The 14,751-nt window shown below is 37.3% G+C and overlaps 1 protein-coding gene across 1 annotated transcript in view; it reads left to right on the forward strand.

Annotated features, from left to right (window-relative positions):
* Cdh2 (cadherin 2) overlaps nt 1–14,751 on the forward strand; it is a 217,408-nt gene that overhangs the window by 189,868 nt on the left and 12,789 nt on the right. The window contains exon 15 of the mRNA XM_090353296.1: nt 13,210–13,374. Coding sequence (XP_090209422.1) covers nt 13,210–13,374 — 165 coding nt within the window. The remainder of the gene's footprint in view (nt 1–13,209; nt 13,375–14,751) is intronic.

The following is a 14,751-nucleotide window of genomic DNA, read 5'->3' on the forward strand; positions in this document are numbered from 1 at the left end:
GTGTGTGTGTGTGTGTCTGTGTGTCTGTATGCACACACACATGTATAGGGCTTAGCTTCTTGAGTATTCTGCACTACCCGTTCTGTTTTTGCCCAATACCATTTTGTTTTGTTACTGTTGCTTTCTAATAAACTGATATCTGGTAAAATAAATTCTCTAATTCTATTAAAATTTTAATGATAGACTTTATTCTTAAGAAAATATGACTTATCATCTTACTTTTTAAACGTGTTTAGTCTAAAAACCTAATTTTCTAAATACTTATTCATGCTTTAAATCTCAGAAATTGTCCATTTCTGAGATGTCCAGCTTTGTTGAAATGGTTAATTTTCCATAATTCACAATAATGGCCTTATAAATGGGGCTGCTTACACAGCTATATTCTAGGCAAGTTTTAGTTCACTTTTGTCACACATGGTTGATGTTTTCTGCAACATATGTATTGCCTCAAAGAGGGTATGAGGAGTGTGCCAAGGTGCAAATGTTTGTGATTATCAAGACTCATTTACTTGATGTCTCCTGTGGACAGTCTTCTAAAGGATTATTTTTGGCTTTGCAAAATTCTGATAAGAATTAAACACATTTTGGAAGTGGTGCTGTGGCTCAGAGTGGAAGAGTGGTAAGCCTTGAGCAAAATAACTCTGAGACAGCACCCAAGCTCTGAGTTCAAGCTTCACAGCCAGCAAAAAATAATAATAATTGCTATTATTATAATATATTATATAATAATAGTATTTAAAAATAATAATAATCAAACAAATTTCATCTGTTTAGCTTTGGAGGAACTCAGAACCTCTGGATTCAATTTAGGTAGCAAGTGGCCACCAGGGGATAAGAGTGGCTATTACAGTGACCACTATACTACAGGCTTGTAACAACAGCCTCAAGTTTACCCTGAAACGGATTCTTGTTCTTTCTGCCAAAAGAGCCCTTCTTCTTGGCAGCTCACGGGTTAGAAAGAACCAAAATTAAAAGAGCATAACAAAGACAGCCCTTATCTTTCTTGCCTCTGATTAAGATCTTCATCTAAGTTCTGTGCCAAGGTCCCTAAATTCTTAAACAACATCAATAATAATAAGCATAGTAAAAAAATAGTGACCTAAGGACAAAGGGGGGGGGAGGGAAGAGTTTCTCGTCTGTGACATTGCAGACACCAGAGCATGTGGCTTTATGCCCAGATGTCTGTGGTCAGGAGACCAAGCAGAACCCACATCTGAAACTAGCTTTCTGTGTATTCTGATGGGAGCATTATCTCTGCCCTGCCCTGTTGGCCTTTGGACAGACACTTTGAGTACAATGTCAAGTCCCTCTTCAGAAGCTGCGGTTTCTTTATCTGCTTCACTGCTATCACCAACTGGGCTTTACTGGATATCAAGCCATGTTTAATTACCTTCATTAGTAAATGTCCTTAATGCTTTTTTGGCTAGTGGGGCTGGTTGCAGACAAGATATCACTTTCTTTGATCTCTACATCTAGTTCCTTAAACATCTGCAGCTATGTAGGAAATAGCCTACAGCTCACTTGCCTTGGGTCTGTCTCTTTTTAGCAACAGGAAAAGGAAGACAAACATCTGCCCTGCTACTTAAGACTTTACTATCATTTTTCTTATGTTAAACAAACTATAATTGTTTATTATTGTGTACTGTGTTTAGAGCACTCACTGGTGTTGTCTTTAAACCTCCCTAACCTAAATAATTTCACATTAGGAAGCTTCCTTTCTATTCCTTCCCTTCCCTTCCCTTCCCTTCTTCCTTCTTCCTTCTTCCTTCTTCCATCTTCCTTCTTTGCCAGTTCTGGGGCTTGAATTCAAGGCTTGGATTCTATCCTTGAATATTTTCAAGACTAGTTCTCTACCACTTGAGCCACAGCACCATTTCTGGCATTTTCTGTGTATGTGGTATGGAGGAATCAAACGTAGAATTTCCTGCATGCTAGACAAGCACTCTACAATTTAGCCATGCTTCCAGACTCTCCATCTTCATTTTTTATCCTGTTAGCAAAACCTTTTGTTTGTATATCTTATGGGTTAAACACTAGAGTGATTGCTTTATACTCATGATTTCTTTGGACACTCGTAACAGTACTACAACATGGGAAGATAGTGTCAGGACCCAAATATACTGGAAACAGGCACAGGTAGATCACCACTTTTTAGAATGATCACTATGATTTTCACATTTCAGGACTGAGGTCACAGTGTAAGTTCCCAAATTTAACTTCTTGACATTTACAAACATACTTTTGACTACTTTTATTTGCTTTTGCTTCAGGGATGGTTCTGAATGTTCAGGGAAGGCAATTGAAACTGGTTTCAGTTCCAAAAGGTTTGGGAGACCCATCCAAAAGATGGGTTCAGTGCCCTGCAAACATCAAAATTCAATCACTAAGGTCTGTCCATGCACATTCCAGGAATTTTTTCCAGCTTTGTTATCACCATGTACTTTACAGATACTTATTTGTGCAGACTTTGATTAAATTACGTAGGCATCATTTGCTTTAAATGAAGAAAAACAGATTTTTAAAAAAGGATTGTTGTCTGTACTACTACCTGAAGAGAGGAGAGAGGCTAGACGCTAGTGGCCCATTCCTGTAATCCTAGCTAAGCTAATCAGGTAGCTGAGACTTGTGATTGAAGTTTGAAGCCAGTCCTGTCAGAAAAGAGTTGGGAGAAGTAGATCATTCAAAAATATATATTTAGCCTAATGTATTAGTTAAATAAGTTAGCAGCTAACTTGTAGTAAGGTGATAAGCTCTGGTGACCAAACCCCAGTGGAAACACATCTTTACTAACTAGTCAGCGCATTGGTGAGGTGGAGGAAGAAGATTCTACTCTTTGTAGACCCAGTATGCCTATGGCTACTTTGTGTCACCCATAGGTTCACAGGGTACCCTAACCACACATTCTTGTGATCATTGGATGACACCAACATGCAGAGGAGTTGTTACCAGATACACCTGAAAGTAGCTCAGGAGACTTTCACTCCTAAATACTAGGACAAACACTAGAGCTGTGCACCCAGATATAAAAATAAATGTGGTTAGTGATCAGTGGTAGATCTGTCACCTATCCAGTTTGGGAGAATCTTTTGCAAGGTTGTAAAAGATGATTTATTTTTACCTTACTCCCATAGTTTTCCTCTATCTGGTCATTCCAGACATGTGAGAGAAAAAATGTATCTATGCACAAAGATAAGACACAACAAGGACAGTAGTGTCTGGAAATGAGATGATACTGAAAATAACTGTGTAATGCCTATCACAAAGCAGGACAGGCAGATGTCTTCATCTGGTGAAAATATCCAGTAGTCTTTGTCACACTAGTGTCGTTTTGAGCAGTTCCCAATAATTGCATGTATCAGGAATGGCATCTGTGTGTCTGTCTACCTGCCTCTCTCTTTCTCCACCCTAGAAAGTTGACAGTGATACCAGTCTATATAGAGGTCTTAGAGAGAGGGAAAGAGAGATCTTTATGTGAAGGGAGGCATGGCACAAGCTCTTTTATTGTCCAACTTTCTAGAGCCTCAAAGATCTAGACGTAATCAAGCATGTCAGTTGAAATTTGTTTTTAAATCAAATTAGTTTCTTCTGTGCTTTGTGTAAATAACTTAGTACTTAAATAGTAACACTGAAGCGCTGGTACTTAGTGTAATTATATCATAGTGTACATTCTTAGCTTAGTCCATGACTACTACACCTGTCTAATTAACTTCAGCCACCAAGACTTTTCTCAAGATACTTTATCTCCCAGGATTTAGGCTGAAACAAACTGTCTCTGTTGTGAATTGCTAGCATTTATATCTCCTCTATTTTGAACTTTTGTATCCAAACCTGTTTCTGAATCTTAAATAGAGCAGGGGTTTACAGTCATTTTTTGTTTCCATATCTAGGACAATTGGTAACGGACATCACCCATAGACTGTAAGTTAACAAATTATGTGTGGACTTCTCCCTGAATTTCTAACCTGACTACAAGTCTACCTAAAGGGTCAATTGAATACCTCGGATGATTTCACTTTCATTTATGAAAAGCTCTGATGTGTGCACCAAATGATGTTAGAACTTGCAAATGCTTGCCTTCCTCACATACCTGTTCTGTGTCAGGTACTAGGCCATACTCTTGGTTTCAGAGTGATATTTAAGAACTTCCCTGGCATCCCCATGAAGCAAACAGTGCTACCATTGCAGTTTCAAACCCAGGTCTGTGAGACTTGATAGCCCAAGCACTATGCTTGATGTGATATGTATGGTAGGTGGTTTTCATTATTAATGTCACTGGCAGATGGTACTAGGTAAGACCATCAAGGCTGGGGACTTGGCTTCAGCTTATTACATAGATACTGTCAACCTGACTTCAAAATGGGCAAAGGCTGAGACCCAATTAAACTGACTAAGCATGGATTTCCGAATTGAGCACATTAGTTGTAACGTGAAAAAAAAAAAAATTGAAACCTGAGCTTCAGACCCCAAGTACAAATTCCCATGATTCCAAATATCAGGTCTGGCCCTCTACCCCAATACCCCAAATAGAAATAATGGTGAAAGCCAGACAAAGAGTTTCATCAAGTAGCTTCAGCAGCCAAGGGAAGACAGGACTTCCGTTCATCTTCAGCTGTCTTGGGGATACAGACATAAGCTATAGGTTTAAACAGACAAATAAAGGAAAGCTGTGGAAAGTTGCATCCTTTTAAGTCTGATAGACAGAAGTAAAGTCAGAGACGGTCTGAGGTAGTCATGATACTAAATCATCTCAGGATTGGTCAGATAGACCCTTGATAAAATGAGTCATTGATTCCTGTCAGGTGATCCTGGCTCCTGTCTGCCCCATCACAGCATCCAAGATGGCTACAGAATGACTACAGGAGAGAATGGCTCAAAGAATATAAATGAAAAATGGAGAAACGGATAAATAGATTTTACCCTGCATTTAGTTCATTTGTGAGCCCAAGGAAGGTGGTAGTGCCTTTCAACAAAAGTAACTTTTAAGCCCTTAACACAATCTGAACAACAAAGTTATGAAAAAAAATAGACTGAATGCATAATTTGGTTAACAGGAACTAAAATCTGAAAAACAGGCAGGATACTTACACAGAAGAATAAGGAACCATCCAAGCAAACCTCTTAAAGCCAAGCCAGGTGGTTCTCTGAGTCAAGAGACTGACTGCTTGAGCTTGGGTTCTCTGTAGACATCCTGCCAATCCCCAGAACCATCCCCAGTATGGGCAACCAAACCTGACCATCTGGCCAAAGTGGAGAATAAAGCTGAATTTCTTAACCATGACATATTTGACTTCTTGAATAATTATTTTACAAAAATCTGCTTTACAAGCAAGCTAACAGATGGCAGAACTGGACATACCTGCATTTTTATGGCTGGCTAAAGTTCACCCTGTTAACAGTGTTTCCAAGTCATGCATCCATATATGTATACCCACCTGGAGAACACAGTCTAGGGTAGTAATTTTAAGAAGAATACTGGAGTACAATTTACCTGGGATTCTTGTCAATACATTACCCTTTGCACACCCTTTTGTGTACTGTTGTTCTCACATTGATGACCAAGGGACACAATAGGGCTAGGCTGCACATGGCACATTCTTGGCATTTGTCACTGCCCATCCTTTTTAAATATTTTTTATGTATACATGCTTTACATTTGAATGCCAAGCTTGTAATAACAGCTAGGATTAATGTGTGCTAACGCCACAGGTTAAATGCAAACCAGCATCGAAACTCAATGATTGCTAATAGTGTATTAAGTCCACCATTCATGCATTACACATGCTACACCAATGACAGAAATTGTGTAACACAGTAAGCCTAAAATATCTTCTGTAATACAGAACAGGATAATTGAAACTTGATACAGACTTAACTTCTTTCTTTCTTTCTTTCTTTCTTTCTTTCTTTTTGTGGGTCATAGGGCTTGAACTCGGCCTGGGTATTGTCCTTGAGTTCTTCGGCTCAAGGCTACTGTCCTATCCTTGAGCCAAGCCCCATTTCCCATTTCCTGTTTTCTAGAGGTTAATTGGAAAGAAGACTCTCAGATCCTTTTGTGCCTGGGCTGGCTTTGAATCTTGATTCTCAGATCTCATCCTCCTGAATAGCTAGGATTACAGGTGCGAGACACCACACCCAGCTAAACTTTTTTTCTTTTTATATTATTTGTAGGTAGTTACACAAAGAAGTGGCCATTTACCAAGGCGTAAATTTTTGAATATTGACTAATAAACCCAGGAAATGTGTGAAATCTGCTTGCTCAAAAGTAACATACTGAAGTTATAGCAAAATCAGGATTTAAATCAAGATACTTTAACTAGATAATCGACTTTTAAAAGTCAATACCAGGGTTCCTTTACTGAATTGACTGTGTATATAAATTTATCTCAAAATAAAAAATATCCTTTAGGAAACTCTGAAATTACATGTCATAAAATGTTTCTTTATTAACTATGCATGTGTTTCCCACAAGAACAAAGAATAAATCATTGTAGAATAACTTTGTTATCCAAAGGGTGACATTTTGGGAGTTTTATAAGAAGTTAGAGGTTAGGTAAAAATACAGCAGAAAGTGTGTTTTCATTGGACATACTTTACCTTCCTCCCCCCCCCCCCGTCTTGGTCTTGAGGCTTGAACTCAGGGCCTGCGCACTGTCTCCAAGGCTAGAGCTCTACCACGTGATCCACAACACCCCTTCTGGCTTTTTCTCTGTATGTGATACCTAAGAATCAAACCCAGGGCTTCCTGCATGCTAGGCAAAACTCCCAGCCCTCAGACAGTGCTTTTGAGGGCAAGGAAGTGAATTCATGTTTGTAGTTTATAAGCTACAAAAAAAGTTGAGATTACAAACATTAAAAGAAGAAGAAGTTATTTGGGCTTGCAGGTATGTTCCTATAGCACACATTAGACCCAAAGCTCCATAAGGCCAGTAACAAAATCTATAACCCAAGAGAAGGTATTTGAACCTCATTGGGTATTTGCTTCACTTTTCCCAAAGAACGTGCCAAACATTTAATAATGAGAGACGTATTGTGATAAAGTTTCAGTGAGCCAGTTTCTGAAACAAAACCATGATTATTGCACCTAGGAAAAGAGCCTTCAGCTCATTCATAAAACAGGTAGCATTTTAAAAGCAGTCTTTCCAGGCCACCATTCACAGCCATCCAAAGAAGCAGGAACAATGGAAATGCTCTCTTCCTCTGGGCCCTGAGCCACCTCCCTCATAAAGAATAGAAGACTGGCAATGAGATTTAAATGTGTATGAAAAATAGAAACAAGAGACCTTTCATCTGTACATATTAAGTCCTTGAGTTATTTTATTCCAAGTACGTTTATAATTAAATCCAGAAAAATGTTCAGGTTTTTTTTTAATTTGGAAGAATTTTAGTAATCTGTAGAATCTACTTTGTTACTTAGTGTGTGGATGGTTACCATTCTAACCATATTTGCTGGGGAAGAAAATCAGATTATAATGCAATTTACTAGAAATTTGCAAGGGCATTTGATTTAAATGTCATCAATCATATGGTAATATGATGAAACCCTTTGCCATTGTATACAATTATTTTATGGTAATATGATGAAACCCTTTACCATTGTATACAATTATTTTAATGTCAGGAGCTAGGGAGGATAAGATAGTCATGTTCTACTCTCTACCTTTCCACTTGGTTTTGTCATTTGCTCCCTTTTTCAAAAAATAGGTAATTTCCTTTCTTTGAGAATTTAATCTGTTTATCTTCATCTTAAAGCATTTAAAATGTCTACCTTAACTATAGGGGAATTTGAAAATTTAACTTTTATTTTGTTGTTATAAAAGTAACATTTTCCAGAGTTACCAGGCTTGACCAAGAAGAATAACACTCCTGTGGGTCCTTCTTGTGGTTCATTCTGGATTCCATTAATACAGTATGACAGAAGACCCTGAAAGCCTGCACCCTCTTTCCTTGGGCCAGACTCTTTGTAGACATAAGTACAGACTCTTGTTTTTTTTTAAACAAAATCTTCTTTCAATCAAATATATACAATGTTTAGAATTCAGCTATTGCTACCACACATGCCAGGGCGTAATGTCTAAGTAGCATTTCCGCTTAAATTCTACCTCATCCCCTTCACACACACCTTTAAAATCCTGTTGCTTCATTTCCACAATGTTATGTAATACATTTCTTTATTCAACAAATGTTTCAGTACATGTATTTCACTTTCTCTGGTGGTCTCTGATTTATCTTTGGCTCTGCTTAACTGAGTCTGTGACCCTGGACAAATCATTAACCTCTCTGAAGGGCAGTAGTCAATAGAGTGGGAAGAGTAACAACCAACCGTTGGAAGGGCTTTTGTTTGGATTACATGAGATGCTATGTGAGAAAGTAAGTGCTTAATGTGATTCCTCACAGACGATGGGGTAAATTTTTTATTTTCTTCTTTCACTCTCTCAGAGCTGAAAATGGCATTTGGCACTCAGTAAGCATTTCTTGAAGATTTGTGGAATGGTAGATAAATGTGTTCATCACTCCCTGAAATAGGCTGCTAGACTGTAGATTCTACCTGAAATACAATTTGCTGGAATATTTACTTGAGATTGCAGATTTCTAATTTACTCATGTGCTATATTTTATTTTATCTTTCATTTTAATTTAATTTCATTATGTTTGAACAACCAAATGCTCCAAGGTAGATTGGTGTCATTATTTTCTGAATCATTTTGAAATTGATAAAAGTCAGTGGAATTTTAACAAGAAAAGCCAGATCTAGAGCTTTAATTGCTATTAACCTCCTCCTAATTCTCAGAATTAAATCACCCTTAAAAAGTTGCAAATTATGGAAAGTTATGTTGTTACATTAGTATTCTGAAAACCTAATTCTATACCTATTTTAATGCTCACTAAGCATTAGCTAAAGTAGATTTTCTTTGGCTTTCCTTTCATGGTTAGATTTCCTTGGGAAGTGAACATTGTAAAGGTTGACAAGTATATGAAGATTTCTAGATCTATTCTTGTTCGAGATTTTAGGATCCAAATAAAAATTTCTTCCTGAATTGCTCACAGAATTGGTCACAGAGTGAGGCCAAAGACCCAAAGACCTTGAAGACTTTTTTGATCTCTGTAATTCTCATTATAATCTTCACCCTACATGTTGTAATTTGTGTGTTTAAGCAAAGCATTATGGGATTGCAAAGATGTATAATTTAGAAAACTCACATAGGATGACCATTTATCAAGCGATCTAAATTTGAGCCCTCAGCTCAGGACTTTTGCCATACAACACAGATGGACATAACAGAAGAGCCCATCCCTGTGAGTCAGTGGCACTCTGTCTTGGGCTTCAATGACCATTAGCTATTTCTACCTTGTAATTGCAACCAATGAGGAAAAGCTATCACATGGAAACAGTTGTGTGTTTTCACTCAGTTTCTTGATTCTTGTAATTAGTGACATTCTGATTCATTGTCATAGCACCACTTAATGGGAATTTAACAGGATCCCATCATAATGGGAAAAATAGCACTGATAATAATTCTCAGAGACAGGACCAAGACTAGTTCCTTTTAGTATGAATTACCATAATGGAGTGTGATGCTATCTGAACCATATTTCTTAACTGACAAATATGTTGATATGATTGTCATCACTGAAATTCTATTCAACACTTTCAATCCATCTGCTGCATTGATGGTCAGAAAGACCGAGCAGAACCCAGAAGTTTAAAAGCCATTTCTGATTTCAAGTAGGAAAGGGTAATCAGAGGAAACATAAACAGCTGTGATTCACATGATGTTCAAGTGTGTCACTTACATTAGTAAGGGAATGAAGCCGACCAACATGAGGTACAGTCATTGTCCCAAGGGAAGGGCTGCTGTCAGCTGCATAGGTCACATTGCTAGTTTAGATTGCCAACTTGCTGGCACATCTTTCTATTTACACTTGTGATACACTTAGGTCTACATGTTGGTCACTTACTGGAGTATTTTTGAAATCCATCAAAATGTGTTTGTATTTGCAACCTCTGAATCCATTAGGAACTGTGAAAGAGACAGGATAAACAGGATAGAGTCGTTGTCTCCATACATAACATGAGCACAGCCACGTTTTCCCTTTTTCTTCTTGTTTCTTATTACATAAAAGGAATTTTTATATTCCTATATTTATCACAGTAGGTTATCATGTAATAAATATATCCAAGACTATGAAGTAGTATGTAACCACAGAGAAGACAGTCCTTAAATGTAAGATTCAATTACATATTTTTCTATAATTCAGACTTCCAGCAAAAACATTTTACCCTCAGGGTGGAAATGCTTATTAACTTTCAAAATACAATGTGTATGCATATGTACGCATGTATATACATGCACATATACATACACATAAATATATACACATATCTATATTGCTTTCTAGAACACATTCAGAATCCACACTAATCCATAATTTATCACACTCTCCAGTGTTTGCAGTTAGGCAATTAAACATGGTCTGGAAAACCATGCTTCTTCATGTGGAAGCATTCACAACTCTCTAAATAAATCTCTTTTGATCTTGTACAGCATTTTTGCATTCCAAAGTCTTTTTCATGTTATATCATTTTAGACCCATAAGATATTCTGTAACTCATCAATTCTATAAAATTGAAAATAGAGCACATTTGCTCAAGATTAAGCTGTTCTCGCTCATTTTATATGGATGATTTGAAATACTCTATCCTGACAACAATCCCATGCGTTTGCTCATGTTATTGATTTTCTTAAACAGTGCTTTCTTCTTCGCCCATGTTTCAGTGTTCAGATACAATACCAGTTTTTCTTCTGGGTAATTTTTGTTTGGTAATATACAAAGTGTGCATCTCTGTCTGGCTTGTCCTTCATTGAATTCCCAACTATCCTACTCATCGTGGTACATACTTCTGTGATGAGTAGCTCTTCCATCATGGTACCTGTCTGCCTGGATGAAGCTCTGTGTAAATAATTAATTAGGGAAGAGTTAAGATCAGAGGGAATTAACATTCTAGAGTTGTAGGGTTTTTTTTGTGTGTATGCACATGTGCAGATAGGTACACACTTAACAGGGGCACCCTTTGCTCATTCTTGGATTGTTCTCTCAATATTCTACCACTTGAGCTACTTCCACTTTCAGCTTTTTACTGGTTAATTGGAGATATGAGTTACTCAGATTTATCTTTCCTGGACTGGCTTTGAGCCATGATCCCCAGATCTCACCTACCTGAATGGTGAGTGGTGCCTGGCTGTAGAGTTGTGTTTTATTTCATATGAATTAAAGACAGACATATCTAGTTCAGGTTCCCATCTTAATCATCTCCTCCTATGTGACTTCAGAATTTTTCTTACCCTTCCGAATAAATTTTGACATTCAGAGACAAGATAATAAAACAATTTTACAAGTTTGTTAGAAAGTATTAATAGTGGGAAAATCTTTAGCAAAAACAGTGGTAGAAGTACATTATATGCATGTAGAAATAGCACAGTGAAATCTTGGTTCAATTTGTACATACTCAAAAAAAAAACCCCTACAAATTGTTGGAATTCCTGGCATATAGTGGGTATGCAGGTTAGTCACCTTTCCTTTGTCTTCTCTGTTATTTTAAATATTCCTGACATTGCTCTTCTTTCTGAATATGGATTCAGCTATCTAGTCATTTCTTTTTAATTCAGCCTTGTAGTTTGAGCTTGATTCAGTGTCAAAGGTGACTGTGAAAAGAGCCAGGGTGTGAAGCATAATACATGGGGACTCAGTCAGTTTTTGTGTCGTGGTAGATTTGGGACTATGGGCGAATTTCTGGGGTAACTTGAAACTTGGTGTCTTCTCTTAAATGGGTATGATAAAATGTGGTCTGAGGATTAAATGAGCAGATGTATGTAAAACACCCAAAACATTGCCAGATGTGGTAAATGCTTGAGAATTGAATAAATCAAAACTACTGTAGAGATTCTGAGGAAGAATTTTAGCTGAGTTTAGACAGAGATGCAGCAGGCATAAAGATGAGGAACAAATTATTGGTACATTCTGTAAATGTCAGCCTTAAATTGGGGCATTTAGGTTAAGATGGGGATATGACATTTTATAGCACAGAATTTGGAGGTTTTAAAAGTGTGAAGTACTTGCCTAAACATAAAATTCAATTCATTTCCAACTTCTAGTGTGTTTCCTTATACATTCCTGTCCAGCTAGCTGATAAATGATCTGAAAATAGTTTAGAGGACTCAGTCTATTCCCACACCATCCTTTCTTATATTTCTTCCTTCCTCTCTGCAAGTTCACAGGCTGATTTTCCAGTATAAGACACATAGCTGCATTGAGGACAGTCTGTACCCTCCCTTGCACAGCACTCTTAGATCACAGGTCACCACACTGTTTCTTGTATAGGGCTAGAAAGGAAATGATCATTAGGTTTTATGGACCACATGTGGTTCCCTTAGCTTATTCTGGTTGATATTTTAAGTAACACTCTGAAAATATAAAGGCCATTCTTAAGGGGAAAATAGTCCATACATCACACTGACCCACAAACTATAATTTGTAGACTCTGGCTCCAGATCATAGAATGGAAGAAACATTGAGGTTGACTTTGAAATATTGAAGTACTGATACCTTCACCAATTTTTTTTTTGGGTTCTACTCCTGGATCTTGAATTTATGACCTGTATGCTGTCCCTGAGCTTTTGTGCTCAACACTAGTACTCTACCACTTGAGCCATAGCTCCACTTCTGTTTTTTTTTGATGGTTAAGTGGAGATAAGAATTTCATGCACTTTTCAGCTAGGCTGATTTTCAACTGTGATCCTCGGTCACCTGAGTAGCTAGAATTACAGATGTGACCTACCAGATTCCACCAATTAAAAAATATTCAAGACATTACATTATTATTATTTTGCTTCTATGGTACAGCTATACATTCTAGTTGAGTTTTTTAGTCATTTTGTAGTGAGACCTCGTCACACTGCTGTTTCCCATTGAGAGCTGATGAGGAATAGTTTAAAGCAGATGGAGCACAGACTGCAGACATGAAAAACACAGAAGAAAGAGCTGTGTGAAAGAAATATTTAATCATAACATGAAAAACTCCTAGTGGCAACTTTTCCATTATGTTAAATTCCACTCATTTCTATGCATTCTGAGGATGTGTTTAAACATAAAGGTTGTAATTTTCCATCTTTGTATCCATCTACCATAGATTTTGGATTTTGTCTTTTGCAGGATTATGACTTGAGCCAACTCCAGCAGCCTGATACTGTGGAGCCTGACGCCATCAAGCCTGTAGGAATCCGACGACTGGATGAGAGACCTATTCACGCTGAGCCCCAGTATCCAGTTCGATCTGCAGCCCCCCATCCTGGGGACATTGGAGACTTTATTAATGAGGTACAGAAAGAGACTCATTTTCTTTATAAGGCTTTTTATTTTATGCTATTATTCTTTTGTAACAGTGGTGCTCTCTACCACTTTAGCCATAGCTCACTTCTGGCACTTGGGGGTACTTAGTTGGAGATAAGTGTCACACAGACTTTTCTGCTCAATCTGGCTTCGAACTATGATCCTCAGATCTCAGCTTTCTGAGTAGCTAGGATTGTAGGTATGAGCCACCAACACTCAGCAAAATTTTTTATTTTAAAATAATGGTTAGCTCTATATATACCACAGGTTGCTTAAAATATAGCTATGTGATTCATTAAGACATATTTTCTCCTATATTTATTCTTATGTGAAAGCAAATATGGCTACAGTAACAGAGAACAAACATAATTACAGTAATCAAAACAAAAGAGGTCTGTTAATTTATATTCTGTATTTATAAAATGAAATTCATCATATTATCAGTATTAGACACACTATATCCAGAAAAAATCTTTTCCCTAGATTATAGCTAACTATGTTGTAGTATTTAATAATAATTCCCTCTAAGTTTTCTACACTCTACCCTTTGCATTTGACATTTGGTCAGGATTCAGGGCCTACACAGTGATTCCACTGAAGAAAATCAGCAGGAAAAGCAGCTGAATTAAATATTATGTAAGTAATTTAAATACTTGCCTAGCTCAAGAGCTTAACAGTCTGCAAGAGGAAGCGAATTCTCTGTTGAATATATGATGTTTCGCTGCCAAAATTATCTTAGTGCTGACCAAGAATTCTACCACTTTTAATACTTAGGTGTTGACGTAAAACAATGTATGCTGCGTCTTTATATCATGACTCTTACCTTACTTCTCTTTAATTATTATTAGCAAAAGGCAGCAGTATATGTTGGCATTGATTTAATATATAACAAGTGTTGTATACTCTAGATTCTTTCTCAAGATCTTCAAGATAAGAATTATAATCATCTAGTAATCCCAGCTACTTGGGTGAGAGAATGGGAGGATCATGATTCCAAACCAGTTCAGGCAAAAAAGTTTAAAAGATATTTTCTCAGTCAACAACTGGTACATACCTGTTACTCAACAATGTGGGAGACTTGAGATGGAAAAGATGGTGATTCGAGGCCACCACAAGGGAGAAATATCTCTGTCTCAACAGAGAGAACCTAGACTTGGTCATTGGATCATTCTAGCAAGCATATGGTCAGGAAGCAAGACATTTCTCAAACATGGCCAGCAAAAATCAGAGCTAAGGGCATGAATCAACGTTAGAGTGTCTGCTTAGAAAACATGAAGCACTGAGGTCCAAACTCAGTGCCATTGAAAACACACACACAAAAAAATCGGGTTTTCATGCAGTACAGAGTGTAATATAGCAATTACA

Source organism: Megascapheus bottae, chromosome 19, assembly GCF_031878675.1.
Source record: "Megascapheus bottae isolate mThoBot1 chromosome 19, mThoBot2.hap1, whole genome shotgun sequence".
NCBI lineage: Eukaryota > Metazoa > Chordata > Mammalia > Rodentia > Geomyidae > Megascapheus > Megascapheus bottae.